We start from the raw sequence: 26,522 nt of genomic DNA on the forward strand, positions 1-26,522 counted from the left end.
GTCCCTTTTTAGATACTTGCTTCAGTGTTTTTGCTCCGATTATTATGAACTACTTTCACATTGTGTGCACCACAAGTTTGAAATACTATTCTTTAATATGATGGTGGAGTCCTTATATTTATTGGCATGTTATGATACTCGACTTGATTCGTGCTTCTGTGTAATTTTTTTGAGCAATTTCTTTGTTCTTTTACTATAGCTACATATTACACAATATATATATATATACACACACACACACACACCATTTTATTAATTGACATGCCTACATTAATTGACACAGAAGACGATGGAGAACATAGCATGGGAACTGCTTTGGGAAAAGATTCAATGTTTGTGAATCGTCAAGCTAGTAATGATGATGACTTGTATGGAGTGATTGTGAATAGTGAGGAAGAAGCATATAACCTCTACTGTGAGTATGGTGCTAGAATGGGGTTTAGTGTTCGGATAATGCAGATGAGGAAAACCAATAATGTTGTGAAGCAAGTTAATTATTGTTGTTCAAAAGAAGGTTTTAAACTAGATAGTGATCCTTCGAAAGTGAAAAAGACAGATAGGCTGGACATTAGAACTGGTTGCATAGCAAAAATTCGATTTGGATTGCAAGATAACAATTTATGGAAAGCGACTCTCTTTGTCCCTGAACACAACCATAAGCTTGCAGAGCTAGAAGAAAGACAATTTTTGCGCTCCAATCAAAAAGTTTCAAATGCTCATCAGGGGGTGATTAGATCAATGAAAACCGCAGGTATGAGTACGATAAATACATATTCATATTTAGCAGAAGAAGTTGGGGGATCTCAAAATGTTGGATTTACAAAGACTGACTGCTACAATTTTGTAAGCAGAGACAGAATGATTATGCTTGAAGCAGGGGATGCTCAAAGCTTGATCAATTTATTCAAGAGAAAGCAAATTGAAGATCCTATGTTTTTCTACACCGTGCAAGTGGATCAAGAAAATCGAATGACAAACTTTTTCTGGAGAGATGGGAAGTCAAAAACCGACTTTGAATGCTTTGGGGATGTAGTAGTATTTGATACTACTTACCGAACCAATAAGTATAACATGATTTGTGCTCCTTTCATTGGGGTTAACCACCATTGGAAAAATGTGTTGTTTGGTTGTGCATTTTTGCTAGATGAGACGACTGCTTCATTTATTTGGTTATTTGAGACATTCTTAGAAGCGATGGAGGGTAAGAAACTCAAGACTATCTTTACCGATCGATGTCAGGCAATGGCAAATGCCATTGAGAAGGTCTTTCCTGAGACACGTCATCGTTTATGCTTGTGGCACATATCAAAGAATGTGGTACAAAACTTGAATTGGCTGTACAGAAACTCTGATTTTGGTGAGCTCTTCAAGAAGTTGCTTTTTGGACGTGTGACAGAAGATGAATTTGAGTCTACTTGGGATGAAATAATACAGAAGTTTGACCTTGCAGGGAACACATGGCTCCAGACACTCTATAATCTTCGTGAAAAATGGTGTGCATTATTTAGCAAGGATACATTTTCTGTCGGAATATTATCTACACAAAGAAGTGAGAGCACAAACAATGTGTTTACCCTCATGTCTACTAAAACACTGAGTCTCACTGAATTTGTGCATCATTATGATAAACAGGCAGAACAAATGCGTTCAAGTGAATTGGAAGTGACTTTTCGATGCAATAACGGAATAGCTACTAGGGCTGCAAAAAGTAGTGGAATTAAGAAGCAAGTTGGTATGGTCTATACTCGAAAAATTTATAATTTATTTGAGTTTGAGTTTATCGCTAGTTTGGCAGTGAAGATGGAGGAAGTTGGAAGTTATGGGACATTGCAGACATTTGAGCTTAATGAGGAGGGCCATAAAAGAGTGTACATTGTCCAATTCAATTCTTCGAATATGACCATCTCCTGTAGTTGTCAGATGTACGAATCTATGGGCTGGTTATGTCGTCATGCTTTGAGGGTTTTGAATGTGAAAAATATTACTCAAATACCGACACAGTATATACTAAAGAGATGGACAAAGGACACAAAGAAAGGAGTTGAGGCAAATAGTGTACCGGTACAAGTCAAGGAGAAAACAACGGTGACATTGCGAAGGAATACTTTAATGCGAAAGGCTTATGGTATAATCAGTAAGGGAGCAGAGACAACTAGAGGTAGTGACATTGCTATGCAGAAACTAATAGAAGCAGAAGAATTAATTGAAAAGAATATGAAGAAGTTATCTATTGCGGGAGTTCTTAACGTTAGCTGTACTAATGCTTCTGCCAGTGGTGCTAACAAAAATGATACTTCATTTGAGGAAACACCAGTACTAAATCCAGCAGGTGTGTGGCCAAAAGGCATGAGTAATAAAAGAAGAAAAGATGAAATGGAGAAGAAACAAAATAAAAAAGCACCCAAGGGCCAAGGTTCTAGTAAGTAATTTAACATTCTAAGCATTTCATAAAATGCTTATCAGTTATAGTATGATCAATTTATTGTTTTTATCATTTACCTGTGTAGGAAAAGTCAAGCCACCGATTAGTGGAGTGCCTTCACATACATCACTTCTTGTAGTGCATAATTCAAGCTTGTCTCACCCATTTGTTGCATCGAATGGTACAAATACCATTAATGAGGTACAATTTCAAAGATTTTTGTATTATTATCATTTTCAAGGACTTAGATTCTTAATCTAGTTCTGGTTAATATGCAGCAATTTCCAACTATGAGCTTGCCAACAACTAATGTTTATGCTCCTTATGGTCTATATAATCAGGCTAGTTCAATTTTAATTAAGTTCATAATTAATGTTTTGTGTTTTATTCTATTTTATTTCTATTATAATCTAACCTTAAACATGCTGTTGTATCTATAGAATCCTACTTCTATGTTGCCATTTTCTCAAGTCAATTTAACATATGTAAATATGCATCAAGGGAGTAACTATATCACATAATTGAATCAGGTATAGATCATACCTTCACTGTCAAACTATTACTCATAAACTTTATTATCCACTTCATTTTTTTTCTTTACAGAATTCATCCACAAGGATTGCTGCAAACAATCTAACTAGTTAAATTCCTCGATTGAGCCAGGTTTGAATAATATATTTTTAAGTATGAACAAACTGTTTTTATTTTTGTTAATTATAAATTGTTTCTATTATAGGATTCTTACTCAAGTAGTTACGTGCAACAGTCCGATAGAGGAAAAGAACTCTAATAATATATATCATTGTAAGGTAATGCATACAAAAGTAAAACAGGTTTCTTTTTTTCTTCTTCTTTTCTTTGTAGTGTACTTTACAGTGCAATAATTTTAACTCGTTTCAAATATGAAATTTTTGCAGCTGTTCTATGAATTTGGTGATATGGATATGCTATGACTTTATGGGAGAAGACTTGATATGCTACCAGTGGAGAAAAAACAACCAATTTCTCCAATAGTAGTAGTAGATTGGCTTAGATTTTGCTAAATACGGTTTTCAATAATGATCAGGATTTGGATTGTTATGTTATACTAATGAAGAGTATAAAATGTGTTTGTTTAGGATTCTGGCATTTTTTTTATATACTAAATGTTTAGTTAAAATGAGCTTAGTTATGCTCAGTAGAATCCTACTTCCATCCTTTTGTTTGACGTATGATCCATGATCTCCCTTTTTTTTTTTTTTTAGATAAGTCTCTCTGTCTCTGATGATTGTATATTGCTAATCTGTTCCATTAATATCCTTGAAAAATAATATGTACACAGTACACTACAAAATATGTGGTAGTCTTGCTCAATACAAACAAAATACGTGAATAGAACACATTGATCAATCCCTAAGCTTCTGTATATTTTAGGCAATCAACCATAAATTGAGTCACGAAGAGCAAGCTCGATATCATTATCTATCCGATTACAAATTGCATCATAAATTTGTTTTGACCCAGTACTGTGCACGGCGTTGAGCTAATTGAGCATCCTTTTCCCTTGTTGCTTCTGCAATTTTAGGTTTGTAAGTCTGAAACCTGTAAAACAGGTTTGGATACAGTTAAGCATCTAAGCCAACATTGATACAAGAGCATTAGGATTAGTACCTCTCCTATGTGGGCAATCAATATTTTCATAACAAGTGAACAAATAATGAACTCATACCTTTATAGATACAGGTGAATAAGAACTAAAATGAACATGGATTTCATACTTTTTTTTTTTTGGGCAACACATGCTATACAAAATTCAAAAACAACACCAAATATTTTGTATTGTGGTATAACTAGTGTTCTATGCTTAACACCAACTAATCTATTACATTGTTAGGGCGAATATCACATTGCACTTGCATTAGCAATTTTCAAAGTAGGCATTGGCCATTTAATAAAAATGGTATGCATCAGATGTTAGTTGGAACTTGTACTTTAGATCAGTCCTAGAAAGGAAGTCAGATAATCAACCAGTAGCCTTCAGATGGCAACACAAAATCAAAGAGAGAGCTTTACAAAATTCAAAAGGAACACCATAAATTTTGTTTTGCTCACTCAAATTGATAAAAAAACTCATACTAACGTAGGCCTAATATTTAATTACAGAAAATAAATATAGCTAAGCTTCTTTCTCCAGTTTCTTTGCTTTGGTAGAGCAGTAGAATTCAGTGATATTTAGCTGCACACGTTTTGATTTTGGTTCAGTGGCTTTTCTTTAAACAACATATTATACTACTCCTGACTCGAAACAGTGAACATCTTTAATCAGTGACCAAATGCTTGAATGGATATGAACTTAACTCAGTAAAACAATGTTGAGGTAAACTCACCACTACATTAGTTGCAAACTAAAAGTTCCGAGGCTGCATATATATGAATGGTGATCATTATCAAAATTCTTATAAACATATATTTCTCAAGAGTCGACTCCTAGCTTTGACGGCTCCATTGCTGAAGACTTTTGAGTAATCTTACCTATCTCACCCTTCCATATATTACTAAGCTTTAGTTGTTTAATCTATCTTTTCACTTACTTCCTATAAATCTAGAGCATGAACAAACAACAAATTTCAATACCCAAACTGAAATGAGATGCAATTTACTATTAATTTCAACTTCATGAATTGAAAAATCAAATCACAGATTTATATGAAAAGCTAAAAATCGCAATTGCTAAAGAGAAGATGGTACCTGAGGGCTGAGGCTATTGGGTGTTGCTATTGGTGTGCTTCTGTTTGACTACCACTCTATAGCATACCCAACGCTTGGATGTCAAAATCAAATCCCATAAATGAAATACTCAAGAAGGGAGATCTATACAAGTTTAATCAGTCTCAGATTCTATTACGGAACTAATCGAAATCGTTCAATTAAATGATACTCACCTTGTCATGGTCGGCTCGATTGCTCGATTCCTGCGAATTTAGCTTCTCTTTCTATTTCTGTGAATTTGGTTCTCCCATTCTCTCTGTGATTATAAGGATCGGGGTTGGAAGTATGGATGTAAACTAACGCTCAAGAAAAATCACCCATCTAAGCACATAATCTACCCAAAAGAGAATTGATAAAACTGAAGGGAAAAATCGCAGGGTTAGCAAATCACCCAAATTTGAGTTTAGAACTATGACAGCAGAGGATGAATATACTTTCAGTTTTTTGTGTTTTGATAGTGTTTGCATCATTTAACGATAGCTGTTAACGTCCCGTTTAAGATTCTTGTTTTTTTTTGTTTCACGTTGGTTTTACTGCAGTAGGATGTAGGGTAATTTGCTATGATATGAGGTGTTAAATAAATCCACGTGGCGTTATTCTATTGGGTTGGTAGACCATGTGTCAGGCTGACATGATTCTACTGGAGGACAGAAAAATTTCTCCTTTCCCTTCTTTCCTTGCGTTTATTACTCATAACATATTATTTACAAACTTTTTAACAACTTTCCTGATAACTTTCCTTATGTTACCAAACATCGGAATAGAAAGTTGTTAGAAAATTTCATTTCCATTCCCATGGGAAAGACAAATGAATTATTTTCCTTTCAGTGAACCAAACGAGGCCTAAAAGTCAATACATGAACCTGACAATGCATTTGTTCCCAATAAATACACTTGATCATACATCATTCTCACAGGCATGAGTTCTATCACAATGAATGCACCCAACCATTACTATTGTACTATGCATTATCGCATGCAAAGTAACTCCATTGGGGAGGAATATGCACAAATTTTCTTAACACTATTCAAATAAGAAGTCTCTAATTAGATGTCAAAACAATCTAGAAGGATTTAACTCGGGCTAAATGAGTAGAGCCATAAAGTGCAATGTTTATGGAAAAATTTACAATATATCCATTATTTTGATGTTCGCCGAACGTGAGATTAACAAGATCTATTTGTATCTTTGTTTAGATTGGTTGTCCCTAATATGGTTGGGAAGAAATGCTTGAATTGTTGTTTGGATTCCCAATTTTGACATATATATTTTTTGCCTTGAAGGGTTTGTTTGAAATCCGATTCTTAGAATTTCAGCGAACACCAAATGTAAAGGTAGAAACAAACATCAAAATTTATAAAACCTCCTTGCACTACATTGAGTTCACCATTTTCAAGGCTAAATGAGCTAAACCATATGTAGCCCTGTTTCCCTTATTTCAAACATGCTGGCACGACATTAATTCAAATTCCGTCATCATTGATCTTACTTCCTCCCTCACAACACTAATCTCACTAGTGTCAGTTCCTTCTAAATTCACCAAACCGAAAACATTTAATGAATCACCTTCAATTTCACCTTCATATCACCAGACCAAATGATTACTCGGCTGGTGTATATAACAGTTGTCACGTAATTAAAAAAAAATTTGAAATTCTAGTTATTTAATTTTATTAAAAAGAAAAAGAAAAAGAAAAGAGAGGATATATGAGTCATTTCACGCTATCTCGTGTCGGTCCCGTCTATATATACCCCAGAACTACGAAAGCTAGGTATAAAAAGCCCCAAATTTTTCTGCGCTCAGAAAAAAGGCTTCCGAAGCTCAACGTTCACAGAGAGAGAGAGCACGACACTCAGACCCCCAACAATCTCCTCTACAGCGTCGCCACCAAAATCCGTAACTCCAATTCCCCCCTCTCTCAATTTCAATTCTTCATCTTCTTTTCCTTTTTCCCCTCTAAATTTCTTCTTCTGCTTCCTAATCTTATCCCAAGCCCTAAAAAATCCCCAACAATTTCGGATTTGGGGTTCGACGAATTCGTTCTCAATTTCGTTTTTTTTTGTGTGGGTTTCGTGACAGATCGAAGAAAATGGCGACGTTTGAGCTCTACAGGAGGTCAACGATCGGAATGTGCCTGACTGAGACTTTGGATGAGATGGTTCAGAACGGGACTCTCAGTCCTGAGCTTGCCATTCAGGTTCTGGTCCAGTTCGATAAGGTACTGTGTTTGCCTTTTCTTTTTTTTTGGATTAATTGATTTTTATTTGTGTATTGATTTTTGTTTCTGATGGGGTTTGCGTTAGTCTATGACTGAAGCTCTGGAAACCCAAGTGAAGAGCAAGGTCTCCATCAAGGTAATGTTCTTTATTTCGTGTTTGCATTTCTGGGTTTTCATACCGAGATTTGAATTACTGAGATGCTTTGTTGGGTCTGAACATGCGTCTCCCATGTGGTTTGATTGTGTATTTGAGTTTATTTTGTCTTAGAACAGTTGTATGGTGTTTGGTGAAGTGATTGTTCCGGTGACTGGGTATTATCATCTGGGTGTGTTGCAGTTGATTGTGTTATCATAGCGTGGTTCCTGTGATGCTTTGATATTATCGGTGTGCATGCGTGTTTGAATTTGAGTTCACATTAGTTGTACGTTGGCTAGGGATTGGCCTTTTTTGCTTTTCTATTTTGTTTTACAGTCTCTTCGAGGTAATGGTATTTAACTAGTGCATTGGATGTATCTTTGGTATCTTTATGAGCATCAATTTTCATGCATTTTCTTAATTATGGTTAATTCATTTTGATTGGATGGGAGTTACGACTAGTTGTACTGGTCCTTTTGTAATTGTTGCATCCTTTCCTGGGCGCAGATGAAAATGATAGGGACATATGTTTGTCTCTTTCTGTACTTTGTTTTCCAATTTGAATAAAACTTTAATCAAAACAATAGTTGCAGAGCCGAAGTTAATATATGGTTCACTTAGCATTTAGGATTATTTTGAAACATGGTTGTCCCCCTTTTGGGATTTTTATTTTTATTCCTTGTTCCAAAATTTGAGTTGAAGGAAACCTTGTAAAGTTCCTTTACTCACTGGAATTTAATATTCTTGCACTTTATCCGAGATGCAGGGGACAATGTTTCAGTTGTAATTTCAAATTTGAATTCTGAACTTTAAAATGTCTTAAGATTTGTCTAGTCAACAGCAACTTGCAAAAACTAAAAGAAAAATATAATGACACTCTAGATTTTTCGGGACTGTTATTTGGCAGATTGTTAAACTGTATCTATGCTATGTTTATCACCACTGATTGTCAAGTATCATTCAATATGGGGTGCTTGTTCTTGAATTTATTTTTAGTGCCTTTCTTCCCCATGTAATAAATTTATAAATTATGTAATGGGGAAACAAAAATAGGAGAACACTTCTTGCTTTTGTTGGTATTTGTCCAATATTGTTTCTCTTGTTTGACTTACTGGCTTACTGCTAATATTTCAGAGTCTATATTTTATGTCACAACAAGCTGCTCCTTCTTGTTGGCTTACACCTATAAGATGAAAACCATTAAGTGGGTGTGGGTCCAAGGCACGGGCACTCCTGATAAGCCTATAGGTAGATAGAGTTACCCAACATGAATGATGCCGTTCTGTAGTCGTAGATATCCTGTCATCTAGGCATATAATCGAAGTTGCATGCATGCATACTACTAAATCTAGCATTGACCGATAATTCCATTTACACTAATCAAATCTCCAAAATATAACAAATGATAATGGGTTGACAAAAAATTTACTTTTCTTGAAAAGTTGACATACATGGCACATTTATAACTGTTCCCATTACAAAGTTGTTTGATTTGATAAGTTCCATTTCTGTGATTTTTTTTTTTATTTGAAAAACTTAATTTTTATTCTTGGATAATGTTTGGGTGCCATTTTCTGTTAATCCCCTTGGATTAATATGGTACCACTCAATTTGGATAGGATCTAATTTAGTTTCTCAAAGGGGATATACCAAAAACGGCATCTCATAGTGAAAATGTGATGTGCATGAAACATTATCATGACAAGAGTGCCATTTTCATGTATGCCTCTAACTCAAGTGCCATATTATGGAATTCCCCAAAATGAAATATGTCTGCTGCATTTGGATTTTGAAAAAGTTGTGGAGGTCCCTTTCCTGCCAATGGGTTATGTGGGCCAGCAGTTCATTTTTGATACTTCACTAGTTTATATTGATGTTAAATTGTCAATGGTTTTCCATAGAGAAGTCTTAAATTTTATAACTTGTGTTTTCTAAAAGTAATGGAAACTGATATTATTTATAAACAATAGCACATGGCATTATGGTTAACCAATTGATGTGCAAAAGTTGTTACTGAAACAAGATAATTGAGGAAGTGTGATCATATGTGAGAAATAATAGTTTGATTTAAACAGGTTATCCAGGTGTATCCTTGATTTCATCATCTATGTTGTTTCAACTGAACTCTTTTCATTTGTTTTGCTTTTGGTCTTTGTAGCATGACATTTAACTTTCCCCACATGGACACATGTTTGGCACTCTTATAAATCATACGACGCATGTCATCTGCATGACACGATTCCTTTTTGATCTTTCATTCCTGTGTCTCCTATTTCTATCATGATGCGGACCATCAATACTTGTACATAAGGGTGAAGTATGCAGAATCTGAGCTATTTCCGACAAAAGGTTTCTTTGTATCCTCTGCAGGGACATCTGCACACCTACAGATTCTGCGACAATGTTTGGACCTTTATCTTACAGGATGCTGTGTTTAAGAATGAGGATAATCCGGAAAATGTTGGCCGCGTTAAAATAGTGGCATGTGACTCAAAGCTGCTCTCACAATGAGATATCAGACTGTTGGTGGTATGCTAAATAAGGACTTTGCAATCTGTTGTACTGGAGGGTGAGGAAGAATATAGCAGTTAGTCTGGTTACTCGCATGAACTGGAAACTGTAGGAGACACATAAGTTATAAAGCCCTCTACGTTGACAGCTGTAGTTATTTGATGTTGTTATATTGAGGATGGTGCGTGCTTGTTCTATTGTTCTCTTGAGAAGATGAAACGGGCTGGAGATCAAATAGTTCTACATTTGTATTATGGACAGTATTATTATGCTTTATACATTAGCATTGAGATGCCTGATGTTTTATTTGTATTGCATTTCGTCTCTCTGGCCAAAGGTGTTACTGTGTCAGTTGACAATCGGTGATCTTAGCAGTTTAGTAGTCTGGGGTGTTTCTATTTGTTTACACCGTACAAAACTTTTTTCTATTTATTGACACCCTATACAAGAGTATTTCATCTCCCAAAAAGTTTCACAGGCTGATTTCATCCTTTTTCTCCCTGATTTTGGATTAAATATTTATTTTCTTTTGCATTATACTTTTCAGTTGTCTCAATTTTCTCACAATTCAAACAAACTGCTTTGCATGTCTGAAACGGTATGGTCCTCTTAAGAGTTTTTTCATGGGTTTAATGTCCGAAAAGAAAATTGAGGTTTGATAAAGTTTCACATAAAGTTTTTCGTCAACCGTTACCCGTAAAGTTTCACATGGTTGACAAAAGAAACTAAAAGCTAGATAAGATCGATTAAAATATATGAATAAATTGGCACATGTAATGAAATTACAAGTACAAGAACACAAGTACAATTAAGGAGATAAAATGAAATTTACTTTAAAAATTAAGTTGTGTAAATATTTGTCACCCCTAAAGTTTTGCTTAAAATTATAGCCAAAATACTAATAGGGGAGTGCTTTGAAAGAGCAATGGGGATTGGATTCTCGGCTTTGCTGCAAACTAGTGGCAAAACTTTAAAGATGGCATCCATGGTTAATTTTAATCATATCATTGTCGAATCTGATTCTTCTCGTGATAAACTTGATTAGAGGGCAGTGGGATGATACTCATTGTCTTCATTGTTTTTTATCAAATTGTAAAGCTCTCATGTTGGGGAAGTTTATCCATGCTTACATATATCACGTTATACGGTTGCCGATGAATTTACTCACACTGAATGTTTATTGGCCCAAACAAACACCAGCTATAGTTTTTCTTAGGCCCAAATGAAGAACAGATTTAGGCCCAAAACAAAGATTCTAACAAAGCGCGCCAATCATAATTCGAATCGTGGAAGATGGTTTCAGAACCGAAGTGCCACCACTGCTTCGAATCTCCGATCACTTTCCATATCTCCCTCTCAAATTCCATCAGCATCCGATTCTCTCCCTCAAAACACCCCCAGAAAGGATTTTCCCTTTCTTGGTTTTCGAGCTTACTGCTCTGAACCTCACCAATGGCGACCTCCACTTCTTCCCAGGCTCGAGTAACTCCTCGGCTCCATCGCTTCGAGCTCGTCGAAGGGATGCAACTTCAGGTAATAATACCAAAATTTAATCCCTTAATTAATCAATTAATGGATTTCGTGGATTGATTGTGTTGGATTCATTGGATGTTGTAGATTAATGTCTCCGGGTCTTGTAAAGGACGCAATGTTAGACTTGAATTTCAGCTTAGCAAATGCACCAGCGCTTGGATTCTTCACTGGGGTTGTGTTTTCCCTGCAAATATGTAATACCAAAACCACCCCAAATTTTTTCTTTTTTGATTTTTGTTGTTGATATCTAGGTGTGTGTTTATGGTTAAGAAATTTTGATTACTATGTACAGGAACTGGTACATTCCCAATTCGGGTTCGCATACTTTCAAGCAAGGCTAATTGCAGACTCCATTCACCAAGGTCTTTCAAAACCCCATTTCCCTATATATGAAAATGTTCTCTCCACATTTTCTTCTGCTTTATTAAGTTTTAATGTTTTTGGACTTGTGCTAAATTTTAGTTCAGTCCAATTCATAATCTTAGTATGTTTATCATACTATTCCGCACTGTAAATTGAATACATTGATAAAGTGGTTGTCTTTGACTGGTCTTAATTTTTTGTACATTATATACATGGGTAGAGAATTGACCCAACCGTAAGCACTAAGGTCAAAGAGTAGGAAATCCTGAAAAGGGTGATCATTATGTTAAAATAGCCATTTTCAAACTGTTAGTGGATCCTCTCCTCTGTTTGTTTGCAAAGATTAGAGCTCTATTAAGTACACTTGCAGAAAGGAGAATTATATTTGTTAACCATTGAGTTGCGGGACCCCAACATACATGCTATTGAATTTGTTCTAAAAGATGGAAGTCGCAATTGATGGTTTGGTTTCTCTCTCATTGGCACTTTGATATTTAATTTATAGAGCTGGACCTTAAAGCAGCTTTTGGTTTATATATTTGTGTTAGGTTGAAACTAAATCATGGAAATTTTCGAGTAGAAATTCCTGCGAGTTATCCAACTTCTTTAAAGCCCTCAGTACCGAAAGAGCTGATTGAACGCAAGGCATTTTTAGTATGGGAAAGCAAGGGCAGGCCCATGAGCTCGCCACAACAACAAAAGGTAGATCCATGGTTATTGTTGTTATTCTTATCATTATTATCATCACAGTGCTCTTGTCGTGTTGGACTAAAAAGGATTCTGGGTTGATACTAAGAGAATACATATCTATATGGACTTTCCATGGCCCCTATCTAATTGATAGACTATCGTCTCATATGACACACACACTAGACAATCAACTTATAGTTGTTTCGCTTTCTTTAATGTGTTCATTTTTTGTTTTTGTTTTGATTTTTTTCTGTATTTTAGCAAATAAGTGTGTAACTGAAAATTTATCAAATACTGAGGAATACTTTCTTTGTATGTGATATTCCTTAATTTCCTCCCACTTTAGCCACAATTAAAACACAGTATACATGTGCTTTGAATTGATAAAGCAATTACATTGTAATGTTGAAAATATTGCTTATATTTCTTCTACTTCATGGTAATTTTATTCGGTGCATATGTTTTAGTGTGAGTCTATCAATATCACTGAAAAAACAAACCATATTGTATTGTTTACTTTGTATGTCTTATACAGCAAGACTATGAGGATGCTTTGATAGAAGATACAAAATCAGCTATCGAAACGAATATCCTTGAATAAGTTGCACAGTAGCTTTTCAACTTCCAATACCAAGAAAGTGGTTGATTATAGATAGGGGTCATCATGGGCCGGGCTAGGGCCGGCTCTACCCTAAATTTTAGGGCTTAGGGTCGGGCCGGGCCGGGCCTAGTCAAAGTCAATAAAATTTAGGGTCGGGCCAGGGCTTAAATATGCTAACCCTTACCCGCCTGAAAAGCCCGATCCGTTAGGGCCGAAAGGGCTGGGTCGGGCCGGCCCTCAAATAGGGCCAAATAGGGCTGAAATGGGCCAAAAAGGGCCTTATTTTGTTTAACAAAAAAAAAACATTATTTTTTTCTTCTCAAAATATGGCTTAATGGTATATATTGGTGATAAAAAACTCATTGTTTTTTATTGAACATATTTTATATTAATGTAATACTTGTAACTTATAACATTTATTAATCTTACTTAAGGTGGTTATATTCAATTAACTATCTATATAAATCTCCCAATATTAATTGTTGTCTAACAAAGAAAATAGAAATTAAAGAAAACAAAACTTATGAAATCAATTACAAAGAAAGAGATAAATTGCATATTATAGAAAAAAGAGAAACGTAATTAAAAAATAGAAAAAAATATATGGCTTATTCGGGCGGGCCAAAAATTTCGAAATGGAAATTGACCAATCTGACAATGCTCATGGAGGGTAACAAGCCTAATAAACTAGTTATACTACATTACAAGGCATATAAGGATTATGTGCGATCCAAAAATTTTGAAATGAAAATCGACCAATCTGAAAATTCTTATATGTTTATATAATAGTGATAGGTATTGTGTAAAGAAATTAGGCCGATCCGCCATGAATAAGGCGTCCAAAGTAGCGGTCAACGCTTTACACAAGCAAACTTCCCTAAGGAGAGAGGCACCATACGCGGACAAACGTTGCGGAATTTTGACATCCGTAAGTAGACCCCCTACCCATGAGAGTGTGGGAGCTGAAAGATCGAAAAAAATGAATTTCCAAGGACCGATTAAGAGCATATTTGTTTTATGTTCTATTTAGGGTATTGAGTTGACCGGGTAGATCGAGGTCCAACCGAAGGCGGAAATTGCTGAAATTTCTACCACTAACATATATTCATATGAAAACAACATCCAGCGGTTCATTTTAAAAAATTCTATTTCATCCCCCATTTTGCTCATGGAGGGTAACAAGCCTAATAAACTAGTTATACTACATTACAAGGCATATAAGGATTATGTGAGATCCAAAAATTTTGAAATGAAAATCGACCAATCTGAAAATTATCATATGTTTATACAACATTGATAGGTATTGTGTAAAGAAATCAGGCCGATCCGCCGTGAATAAGGCGTCTAACGTAGCGGTCAACGCTTTGCACAAGCAAACTTTCCTAAGGGGAGCGGCACCATGCGCGAACAAACGTTGCCGAATTTTGACATGCATAAGTAGACCCCCTACCCATGAGAGTGTGGGAGCTGAAAGATCGAAAAAAGTAAATTGCCAAGGACCGGTTAAGAGCATATTTGTTTTATGTTCTATTAAGGGTATTGAGTTGACCGGGTAGATCGAGATCCAACCGAATGCGGAAATTGTTGAAATTTCTACCACTAACATATATTCATATGAAAACAACATCCAGCGGTTCATTTTAAAAAATTCCATTTCGTCCCCCATTTTGCTCATGGAGGGTAACAAGCCTAATAAACTAGTTATACTACATTATAAGACATATAAGGATTATGTGCGATCCAAAAATTTTGAAATGAAAATCGATCAATCGGAAAATTCTTATATGTTTATACAATAGTGATAGGTATTGTGTAAAGAAATTAGGCCGATCCGCCTTGAATAAGGCACCTAACGGAGCGGTCAACGCTTTGCACAAGCAAATTTCCCTAAGGGGAGCGGCACCATGCGCGGACAAACGTTGCGGAATTTTGACATCCATAAGTAGACCCCCTACCCATGAGAGTGTGGGAGCTGAAAGATCGAAAAAAGTGAATTACCAAGGACCGGTTAAGAGCATATTTGTTTTATGTTCTATTTAGGGTATTGAGTTGACCGGGTAGATCGAGGTCCAACCGAATGCGGAAATTGTTGAAATTTCTACCACTAACATATATTCATATGAAAACAACATCCAGCGGTTCATTTTAAAAAATTCCATTTCGTCCCTCATTTTGCTCATGGAGGGTAACAAGCCTAATAAACTAGTTATACTACATTACAAGACATATAAGGATTATGTGCGATCCAAACAAAATTTTGAAATGAAAATCGATCAATCTGAAAATTCTTATATGTTTATACAATAGTGATAGGTATTGTGTAAAGAAATTAGGCCGATCCGCCGTGAATAAGGCACCTAATGGAGCGGTCAACGCTTTGCACAAGCAAACTTCCCTAAGGGGAGCGGCACCATGCGCGGACAAACGTTGCGGAATTTTGACATCCATAACTAGACCCCTACCCATGAGAGTGTGGGAGCTGAAAGATCGAAAAAAGTGAATTGCCAAGGACTGGTTAAGAACATATTTGTTTTATGTTCTATTTAGGGTATTGAGTTGACCGGGTAGATCGAGGTCCAACCGAATGTGGAAATTGTTGAAATTTCTACCACTAACATATATTCATATGCAAACAACATCCAGTGGTTCATTTTAAAAAATTCCATTTCGTCCCCCATTTTGCTCATTAAGAAGTTAACATTATATTGGTAAAAAGGTTTCAACTCGACCAATTGATTATTTTTAGTTATGTTGATTACTTGATTTATTTCAAAATTCGTATTACATGAATATATTGTCCAATTTCAAATAATAGCTTTGTAATTATTACAGTTAATTAGTTAACAGTAATTATTGGTAAATATTAAAATACCCATAAGATTATATTAAAACGGCGGTGTTTTTGCCGAATTAACGGTTAATTCTTTAAAAAAAATTATTTTTTTCTTCTCAAAATATGGCTCAATTTAAAAGACTCATTTCCTAATATGGTAGATTGAAATAATTTTCTACACTTCCATAGTTTTATTACTTTTATACATATAACACATGTAATAGAAAATAACAAAAATAAAATATAAATTTTAGGGCCGGGTTAGGGCCGGGCTTTAAGGGCAGGGCCGGGCCTAGCCCTTATGGGCTCAATCGGGCCGGGCCGTAGGGTAGGGCCGGGCTTTATTTGTGTGACCCATACCCTACCCTAAATAAAAAAGGGTCGGGCCGGCCCGCCCTAATGGAAGGGCCGGGCCGGGCTTCGGCCCTACGGGCCGGGCGGGCTTAGGGCCCAAGGGCCATATGATGAGGCCTAATTATAGAGAGCAGCTAAGGACTGAAATGACATACTCTTACAAAAGGAAACATAACGTTTAGCAGTGGTTGCAAAAGCATACCACAGGACCTGCCAAAAACACAATGTCAAGTTCAGCTCTCATGGATCTTGTTGACAAATCTATGGGAGGAGATGATGAGTCTCACAGAGAAGTTATCATGTTGACAACTATGAAGTAGTGGTTAGTTTCTTCTACTTCAAATCCTTAGTTTTCTCAAGGAGAATAAATGCTACCAAGGACCCTAACTTTTAAATTGAAGTACAACTGCGAATGAATTGCATCGAGAAGCACGATTGGAATTTAATTACCTCAGTTTTATCTTGTGGATAATTTGTTTTTTCCTTTATTTTGATTTGACATGGTTTGGTCCTCACTTGTCTGCAATTATCTTATATTTATGGGAAATAAAATGGGAGGCGCATGGCATAACTTCTGCTTCTGAAATGACCTTATTTTTTCCTTCAAATTCACTATCACAGTTACTTTCTTTCTCACTGCTTGTCAGAAGTTGGTAATTTAACTGTTTATAACATGGTGACTAGAATGTTAAGTCGATGACACGTTTCTGAAAAAATTAACCAGTGAGATCTCTATATTTGTATGTAATATGCATAACTAAACTTAAGAACTATCTTGTGGGAGTGGCTCTCTGTAGGATCCTTCAGATGCATGGATTATCAATGTAGTCAATCTAAACTGCATTCTAAAAGTGCAATTAATTTCTACACGCTTCTCATTGATTTTTTGTTTGATCTTTGACTGTTTCTAGGTCCTTTTGAAATGGTTAGGGGGGAGTATCATATCTTGGTTGTTACAAACATTAAAGGTGCTACAGTGCTTCACTGGGGTGTCTCAAAAATACCCCCCAGAGAATGGTTGGTGAGTAATTATTCCTTGACTTAATAGGATGCAGTTTAGTGGAGATCTAAGCTGTTCAGATTTTTTCCAAGTATGAGTGGTACCTCACCTCCTTGCCTGCAGGTCCCTCCACGGCTCCACCTGAGATTTTACCTAAAAAATCAAATGTGGTTCCCGGAGCATGCCAGACTTATTTTAACAACATGTCAATTGGTATGGGTCCTTTCAGGTGTGCAAATCAAGCTGCTTACTGTATTCTGTGATTAATTAACTGTTCATTTTTCCTCGATTAAAAAATTATTTAACAACTCCACCTTTTCTTAAAAAGGTTGTAGATATTAATTTTCAGCAAAGCAATTTCGTTGGTATCCAATATGAGAGGATCCTCCTAACCTTCTAATCTGCATAACCTACCTAACCTTTTAACACTAAACTGACACGTGCCAAACTTACATCCAATGGCTCATATAATTTCGCACTATATATATATATATTTTTTTTTTTCGGCTAAAACACATAGAGAGAGCATCCACTCCGATTGCTCCGATTCGCTTCACATCCTTGGCCCTCCAAATTGCTCTGTGCCACTGACAAGAAATTGCTGCTAAATGGAAAGGAGGCGTCGACGCTTCGATTGGTTTTGGTTTGGGAGATCTCTGGTCTAAGATTCGAGATCCTTCAATTTGTTAGATTACTTTTGGCTGAATTTTTTCTCTGTGTCTGGGCTTATTCTTCATCCCTCGAATTTGGGGGATCTGCATCTTGAAGCTGCAGGTCAGTGTTCAAGCCCTTCCATTCTAGGCAAATATGCAAATGGAAGCACTTTTTGATTTTACATTGCAAAATTAGCCCTCTTTTGATCTGGGATAACTCCTGATAAACAGTTCGTCATGAGGTGTTGTCATGCAGAATTTGTATTCTGTTTTAGTTAGGTTATTGTTGTTTACTCTGCTTGTAAAGAATTGTTGTTGGGCTTCCCATATGATAGTCATCAATTATATTGTAATTAAAAGTAGGTCTGCAGTTGATGTCCCATGAAAATAATTCCGCAAGAATTTGTATCATATCATCTTCATATTTTGGGCTATTGCTTTCTTGATAAGACACAGAGAGTAATTAGTAAATATTCCATGTGTTATTCAATTGCTGCCTCCTCTTTCCCATTTTGTTTCACATTTTGAAACTTTAGCTTTGATTCTAAACTGCTGCTTATGCACTTCGTGAGGGGTTCTGTGTTGGTTAGTATTTATCAACTTTGGTTGAGGAACTCGTCTATCTTAATTCTAGGTTTGCCATGTCAAGACGTGATTATTATATGTAGTTGGCAGGTCTTATTTGCCTTGGTCTTATGGTTTGTATTCTGTAGGCAAATTTACAAACACAATATTTTTACAGAAACTGCATATATGTGAACTAGTTTTGTTCATATGGTGTGATCATTGTATCAAGTATTTCAGCCAAATAATATTTCTAAAGCTAATTGTGTCATTGAGACTTGATGGTGGCAGGGAGAGAACTGGAAGAGGTCAGAGAGTGGTTTGGCCAAGCAGCATATCACTGTTTGAACTTGAAGAAACCATAAGGAAGACGATTACTGGCTAGCATTCTTAATGAATCGAGGATACTGTAATTGTTATAAAAGAGTGTCTGTACAATTGCCTTCTCCTTTTGGGAAATGTATAATGCAGAATTCTTTTGGGAAACCAATTTGTATAATGCCAAGTTCTCTTGGAATACCAATTTGTGTTAGTTTGTGTATAATGCAGAATTCTTTGGGAAACCAATTTGTATAATGCAGAGTTATTTTGGGATACCAATTTGTGTTAGTTTGTGTAATGCAGAATTCAGTGCAAGCACAACCAACCATATTGCCTTCATGATTAATACTTATGAAATGGATCTGATTAATCTTATTCCTGAATGGACCTCCCTCCATCGAAGCATCAACAAACAATATCACTAAACCATTTCTTTCAAAAACAAAACAGAACATAAAAAATGAAACAGATAGAACATTAATAAGAGAAGACAAGTATATATATATACAGTTGTTACAGGGAACATGACCAATTGCCCATCTGGAAATACAAAACCATAAAAGTACTAGCTGCAAACTTTAAATCTTGTCAATATCTTCATCCTCAAACTCGATGCAGTCATTAGCACCACCTTCATTTTTATCTTCAAGACCCCCAGTAATATCGTCGTTGAGACGTGTTCCCTGGAAGCTCTCCATAAGCCTTCAGCAGCCTAGCCTCTTAAGGTTTTCAAAATCAACATAGCCCTCTCCTCTTACAAAAAATAAGACATAATGACATGGTAATATAGTCGGACCGAAAAACAATGACATGGTAGTACTTGAACCCAAGCATTCAAAGACAAACTTTGTCTGTTTTATCATCAATACAAATTATGTCATTTACTACTAATAAGTCATAACAATTGAACTATAAGTAAATCAATTATTCTTAGAAGTGATGGTGGATGCTAACGATATATTGAATATATTACAAGATTACCTTGACTGCTGTTGCCAAGACAGGAAGAAGGTGACTGTGCATTCACCTTAAACGCCTCTCTAACATCCCTGTCAAGAGCAAGCCAATAAAAATGAAAAATACACGCATATCTCAGTCCAAAGCACAAACCACTCAACAACCCAAACATGTGAATAATAAATTGCACAGCAAGATTACCTGTCCAGGTGAATTGCCAGAGTAAGAAACAACACCATCTTTCTCTTCTCTTACTATCACCCTTCCTGCAATTGTCAAGTCACGGTCGAACCAGGTATGCCACAAGCCATCTCCATATGTTTGGACTCCCACTTCCAAGTACCTACCCTTAGCTACCTGCACAAGCCACCGATACACCAATGCTAAGTTCAAAGCTCTCACACACTCTTCATTCATCATTTTTCTTAACAGTTCAATTCAGATACAAATTACACTACATCACCTCGGAAACAGGCTTCAATTTGAGACAAGGACTATCAGTATGAGCACCAACTATATGGAATCCATTTCCGGCAACAAATCTAAAGCACAATATAGCCACTATATGAGCATACAAACCAATATAACATACAAAATTCAGCTTTCTCAACCATTCAATCCGTAAACTTTCAGTCTAAAACCAAAGAGAGCTAAAACTCAATGAAAACAAGCTCAAATTGAAGAAGCGGTACTTACTTTTTACCAATTGCAAAAGCCACAATGGTGGAGTAGTTCCTGGTGAAGTAGTACTTTTTACCAGCCTCCAATTTCCAATCCTCTCTCTCCAAAACCTGCTCGTACCCCGCTCTTTGCAGACGCTTCTTCGCCTCGTCTGTAACACAAAAACCAAAGCAGATAACAGATTCAACCGCTTGAAGAAATCAAATTCCGAACTCAAACTAACAACACCGATCAAAAGATTAACCGATAAGGTGGAAAGCGCGATCACGATCTCTTCGAAAATGGAGGAAAAAAGAGAGAGAGTGTGGTGGAGTGGGAATTTGCCGACGGCACTTGGATGTAAGTTTATTGTAGGCCATTGGATGCAAGTTTGGCCACATGTCAGTTTGGTGTTGAAAGCTTAGGTAGGTTAGGTGGATTAGAAGGTTAGGAGAGGATCCTCTCCCATACATGAACATTATCACGAAGCTGAAATTATTACCTAAACACAATTTTCTCCTGTGATGTGGGACAGGAAAGATTCTCATGTATATGCTATGTTCCGTCAGCACAACTAGTAGACTTGAACCAAAATGAATTCAGTTGAATCAATTCTTTTTTATAAACGTGATATGGACTCCCAAAAGTGTTTTAACTCATCAAATAAATTACCAAAACAAGAATCAGAAATCAATTCTTTTTGCATATTGTCTCTATTGTTGAAACTGATAGATACACCTTACATGCAGGTTGATGGGGCTGGGGAAGGAATTGACAAATGGTTGCTTGATGAAATCTCGCGTAGAGAGAAAAAGGCTGAGAGATCATTAATGCACAGGTGAAATTAAGTTATAACTAATACTACCAAAAAATTCTTTTTATGTGCATTGTCATTGAGCCAATTCTTCATTTCATAGAATATCAGGAATAATAAATGATAATGTAATGTAGTTGGTACATAGAGCTAAGGAAAATAGTCTTCAGCTTCATTCATTTCATCTCTTGAACTTTATACTGACCCGACAAAGATTCAACATTGCTACGGAGCTCACAGAACACTGCAAAAGTGAAGGTGAATCAGGGCTTATTGGCATGTTGGTCTGGTTGAGATTCATGTCGTGCAGGCATCTCACATGGAACAAAAACTACAATGTGAAACCTCGGTAATATTTATTGTACTACAGCTTTTATCAATAACTTACTTTCCAAAAGTAGACTCCACATTGACCTGTGATCATCATTCTATGTCATATTTGCCTTTTTATTTATTTTCCACTTTAATTTGAATACTAATATGACTTCGCTTTCCATAAGTTGGAATGATCTACCCCAGTTACTTTACTAAGAAGGGTCCCTGATGTTGCCTTTTCTCTTTGTTATGAGTTCTTTGTCCTTCTTGAATACCAACCAATTTTAACTAGTTAAATGAAGGACCAGAGGACAATTCTTGCTATGATTTTTCAGTAATTCACTGTATCTCAATTGTGTTTATACTTTATATTGACCTCAACATTTGCAATATATCTGCAGTGAAATTAGTGAAGCTCAAGATAGGTTTGCCAGTCTACTACAGAGAGTATATTTAAACCAGCCAAAGGATCGGGACGTAGTGAGACTACTAATGGCACATGTTGGTCGCAGGGTTCAGGGAGATGTTGGACAGAAGATTCGTGATGAAATACTTGTAATTCAGGTATCTAAGTTGTATTGTTGCATATATATATATATATATGTGTGTGTGTGTGTGTGTGTATCAATACACAAAGACATACATGTGTGACTCATGTTACAACACCCTTTGCATATAACCTGCCACTTTCCACTATCAGAGAAACAATGACTGCAAGAATGGCATGATGGAGGAATGGCACCAAAAGTTGCACAATAATAGTAGCCCAGATGATGTGATAATTTGTGAGGTATGGTAGTTATGGTTTTGTATTCTAGAACGTACAATATCAGAGCAGACCTAATTGGCCACCAAACTGGTTGCAGGTTAAAGTGCCTCGTGTCTGATTGCAAACTAGTTTGATCTTTCTTACTATTGCAAGTTGCTGTAGTCATCCCCTTCGTAAAGGCACTCTTACATTACATTACATTAAGTCTGGTTTTAGAATCGATGATTATTGGAAAACATTAACGGCACACAAAAGAGAAGCTTGCGAGTTATGACCTCCCCATTGTCTCAGAGCCTCATTTCAGAGCTGATACAAAGGAGGATCTCGTCCACAACCTGACGGCCTACTTGAAGACATTAAAGGTACAGAAAGCAATCATTGTTTACTGATGCTCTTTACTGGAGCTTCAGTTGACAATTTTTCATACAGAAACGTATAGGAGTTTATTGGCCAACTATGCTTATTGTATGCCTGCTGGTCTATTGAAGTTTAGTCACTACTACACAAAGTGAATCATGTTTAAGGAAAAAGAGATTCGAGAGAATTTGTAGAGAGAATTGTGTGTCATATTATTGAGAATAGGAGCCCTATATATAGGGATTACAAAGTACTAGTTCTAATATTACAAGGAATACCAATCCGTGTAGGATTGGGAAATCTAGAACCTTCTCTCCTATTTCTACTCCTAGTTTGATAAGGCACACTAAATCGATATTCCTTCAACACTCCCCCTTGTGCCGCTCAAACTTGGTGGTGACGCTTCATCCGTTGCCTCGTTAAAAACCTTGCCAGGTAACAAAAACCCTGTGGGACAAAAATAACCCTGGTCGAAGGACAAAAAGAGCACAACACGTCCTTCACTCTTCGAGATCGAACATGTAGACATCATAACTCCCCCTGATGTCGATATCTCCCCCTGATTGCTACAATCGTGGGAGTTCAGATAACTTTCTCAATCCGATGCTCCTTACATGTTTCTCGAAGGTGGATTTAGGTAACGACTTAGTGAATAAGTCCGCTACATTATCCTCTGATCGGATTTGATTCACTTCAATCTTTAGAAGTGCTTGTTGTTGCTGATTATAAAAGAATTTAGGCGAGATATGTTTGGTGTTGTCACCCTTGATGAAACCTAACTTCATTTGCTCAATACAAGCTGCATTATCCTCATAAATGCATGTAGGTTCATCTGTGGTAGACTTCAAACCACAACTTCCTTGAATATGTCTAATTACAGACCTTAGCCATATGCATTCACGCACGGCTTCATGTAGAGCAATAATCTCTGCATGATTTGAGGAAGTAGCAACAAGGGTCTGTTTCGTAGACCTCCAAGATATCGCAGTGCTTCCCATGGTAAAGACATAACCCGTTTGGGAGCGACCTTTGTGAGGGTCAAAGAGGTACCCTGCATCAGCAAAACCCATCAAGACATCATTGTCGTTTTGATGAAGGGGGATAGGGTTAGGCCGGCCACCCCTTGTGGTGGTGACGGCGTTGGCGGCAACATGGCCGACCACTTTGTCATGGTGGACGGTGGCTCCATGCCTAATGGGGTCCGATCCCATTCTTCCGTCATTCATCTTCTCTCTGTAGGGATAAAATAGGCCCATATCAATCGTACCTCTTAGGTATCGAAAGATTGTCTTTACACCAATCCAATGGCGACGTGTTGGCGCAGAGCTATGTCTAGCTAATAAGTTCACTGCGAATGAGATGTCTGGTCTTGTGCATTGAGCTAAGTACAATAATGCGCCTATTGCACTTAAATAGGGCACTTCTGCCTCTAATAGCTCTTCGTCCTCATCCTTTGGACGAAACGGATCTTTTCCTGGTTCAAGACTACGACCGATCATGGGAGTACTCACAGGCTTTGCTTTATCTTCATTAAAGCGCCTTAAGATTTTCTGAGTATATGCAGACTGATGGATCAAAATGCCATCACTACGGTGCTCAAGTTCTAAACCAAGACAAAACCGTGTTTTCCCAAGATCTTTCATCTCAAATTCGGATTTCAAGTATTTAGCAGTTTCCTTCAACTCATCTAGAGTTCCAATTAGGTTCATGTCATCGACATAAACTGCTGCGATTGCAAATCCGGAACTTGTTCTTTTAATGAACACGCATGGGCATATTTCATTATTAATATATCCCTTCCCAATCAAGTAGTCACTTAGACGGTTATACCACATCCGTCCGGATTGTTTTAATCCATATAGTGAGCGTTTTAATCTTATTGAAAACGCGCTCCGTGGTTTAGAGCCACTTGATTTGGGTAATTGAAGTCCATCTGGAACCTTCATATATATCTCTGAATCTAGATCCCCATAGAGATATGCTGTAACCACATCCATAAGCTGCATGTCAAGTTTTTCGGAAACTACCAAACTGACAAGGTAGCGGAACGTTATAACGTCCATTACGGGAGAATATGTCTCCTCGTAGTCGATTCCAGGGCGTTGTGAGAAACCTTGCGCCACGAGGCGGGCTTTATATCTAACCACCTCATTTTTCTCATTACGCTTTCTAACAAAGACCCATTTATGGCCAACAGGTTTTACATTTGGGGGTGTCTGCGTTATAGGCCCAAATACCTGTCTCTTTGCTAGTGAATCCAATTCAGCCTGGATCGCATCTTTCCATTTAGGCCAATCCGCTCTTCGTTGACATTCTTCGACAGAGCGAGGTTCGATATCATCATATTCTATGATTCCTTTTGCAACATGATATGCAAACGCATCATCAATTGCCATAGAATTTCTATCCATCATCTCATGTACACTAGTGTAATTCATGGAGATCTCTCTATTCTCTGGAGTTGGTTCTGACATTGGAGCGTCCCCCAATGATGTCTCTTGGACATAACCATAATCCGGAATGTTCTCATGAGATGGATTATTTACATCGATGATTAATGGATTATTTTGTGCCAAACTCGCTTTCTTTCTTGGGCGAGAATCCATCGAACCTATTGGCCTCCCGCGCTTCCTGGCAGGAGCCGTGGGCCTAGCCACAACATCACTACCACTGTGGACGTTGGCGCCATGCTCAAGTGCCCTTGAGGTGGCGTCATGTCCTCTAATTTTAGGGACATCAATCCTTGCAGGCACATTTGCAGCAGGTATGTGTGATCTCGTCACTTTAGCGATATCCCAAAACGCATCAGGCATCGATTCTGCTACGTTCTGAAGATCAAGAATTCTCCGCACTTCAATTTCGGACTGTGCGGTTCGGGGATCAAGATGAGACAGAGTGGGGACAGACCACGACAATTCCTGTCGTTCCTGTTGAACATTTATGTTCTTATCTCCCCCTAACGACGGGAAGACTGTCTCATCGAAGTGACAATCCGCAAATCTTGCGGTAAAGAGATCGCCTGTCAAGGGTTCTAAATAGCGGACAATGGTTGGAGAATCATATCCAACATAAATGCCTAATCGTCGTTGAGGACCCATTTTGGTGCGCTGTGGCGGCGCAATAGGCACATATACTGCACACCCAAATATGCGTAAGTGTGAGACATTAGGCTCATATCCAGTCACCATCTGGGACGCAGAAAAGGGTTGAGTAGCAGTGGGCCTCAGACGAATAAGCACAGCTGCATGCAAAATTGCATAGCCCCAAGCAGAAATAGGGAGATTGGTGCGCATTACCAATGCCCTAGCGACCATTTGTAGTCGTTTAATGGCGGCTTCTGCGAGACCATTTTGGGTGTGAACATGAGGAACTGGATGTTCAACCTCAATCCCAATGGACATGCAATAATCATCAAAAAATTTTGATGTAAACTCTCCAGCATTGTCTAATCTTATAGACTTAATAGGATGATCAGGGTGGTGAGCCCTCAACTCAATAATCTGTGCTAGGAGTTTAGCAAATGCAGCGTTCCTAGTGGACAATAGCATGACATGTGACCAGCGTGTCGATGCATCAACCAACACCATAAAATATCTAAATGGTCCGCATTTTGGTTGAATAGGTCCACAAATATCACCTTGGATTCTTTGCAAGAATGGTATATTTTCTTTAGTGTCCTTTGCATAGGATGGTCTCGATCC

The 26,522-nt window shown here is 37.2% G+C and overlaps 2 protein-coding genes, 2 long non-coding RNA genes and 1 pseudogene across 5 annotated transcripts; 4 read left to right on the forward strand and 1 right to left on the reverse strand.

Annotated features, from left to right (window-relative positions):
- The first annotated feature begins 261 nt into the window (after positions 1-261).
- Positions 262-3,212, forward strand: LOC112178262 (protein FAR1-RELATED SEQUENCE 5-like). The gene is made up of 4 exons (XM_024316434.1): positions 262-2,329; positions 2,508-2,623; positions 2,701-2,763; positions 3,159-3,212. Exons 1-4 carry the CDS (start codon positions 262-264, stop codon positions 3,210-3,212), a joined length of 2,301 nt encoding a protein of 766 aa, XP_024172202.1.
- Positions 3,213-6,930: 3,718 nt separating this feature from the next.
- LOC112180018 (transcription initiation factor IIA subunit 2) lies at positions 6,931-10,410 on the forward strand. The gene is made up of 4 exons (XM_024318508.2): positions 6,931-7,068; positions 7,252-7,390; positions 7,476-7,526; positions 9,897-10,410. The coding sequence occupies exons 2-4, from the start codon at positions 7,262-7,264 to the stop codon at positions 10,035-10,037; spliced, it is 321 nt and encodes a 106-aa protein (XP_024174276.1). The 5' UTR covers positions 6,931-7,068; positions 7,252-7,261; the 3' UTR covers positions 10,038-10,410.
- Positions 10,411-11,389: 979 nt separating this feature from the next.
- The window catches only part of LOC112178263, an 86,145-nt pseudogene continuing 71,012 nt past the window's right edge, over positions 11,390-26,522 (forward strand).
- LOC112179982 lies at positions 17,940-19,224 on the forward strand. The gene is made up of 2 exons (XR_002928020.2): positions 17,940-18,185; positions 18,920-19,224. It is a non-coding gene; the product is annotated as an uncharacterized LOC112179982 (long non-coding RNA).
- Positions 19,431-20,931, reverse strand: LOC112179980. 2 transcript variants are annotated; one of them, XR_002928018.2, is made up of 6 exons: positions 20,832-20,931; positions 20,603-20,738; positions 20,370-20,448; positions 20,108-20,263; positions 19,931-19,998; positions 19,431-19,800 (listed from the first exon to the last, which is right to left on the reverse strand). It is a non-coding gene; the product is annotated as an uncharacterized LOC112179980 (long non-coding RNA). The 2 variants fall into 2 exon arrangements; XR_002928017.2 differs by having other exon boundaries at positions 19,431-19,998.

The sequence above is a fragment of the Rosa chinensis genome, chromosome 7 (genome assembly GCF_002994745.2).
Source record: "Rosa chinensis cultivar Old Blush chromosome 7, RchiOBHm-V2, whole genome shotgun sequence".
In the NCBI taxonomy this organism is placed as follows: Eukaryota; Viridiplantae; Streptophyta; class Magnoliopsida; order Rosales; family Rosaceae; genus Rosa; species Rosa chinensis.

Coding starts and splice junctions, on each gene's coding strand:
- LOC112180018 (XM_024318508.2), top strand. CDS start 7,262: ATGGCGACGTTTGAGCTCTACAGGAGGTCAACGATCGGAATGTGCCTG. Junction 7,391..7,475: donor TTCTGGTCCAGTTCGATAAG/GTACTGTGTTTG, acceptor GGTTTGCGTTAG/TCTATGACTGAAGCTCTGGA. Junction 7,527..9,896: donor AGAGCAAGGTCTCCATCAAG/GTAATGTTCTTT, acceptor TATCCTCTGCAG/GGACATCTGCACACCTACAG.
- LOC112178262 (XM_024316434.1), top strand. CDS start 262: ATGCCTACATTAATTGACACAGAAGACGATGGAGAACATAGCATGGGA. Junction 2,624..2,700: donor GTACAAATACCATTAATGAG/GTACAATTTCAA, acceptor GTTAATATGCAG/CAATTTCCAACTATGAGCTT. Junction 2,764..3,158: donor CTTATGGTCTATATAATCAG/GCTAGTTCAATT, acceptor TTTCTATTATAG/GATTCTTACTCAAGTAGTTA.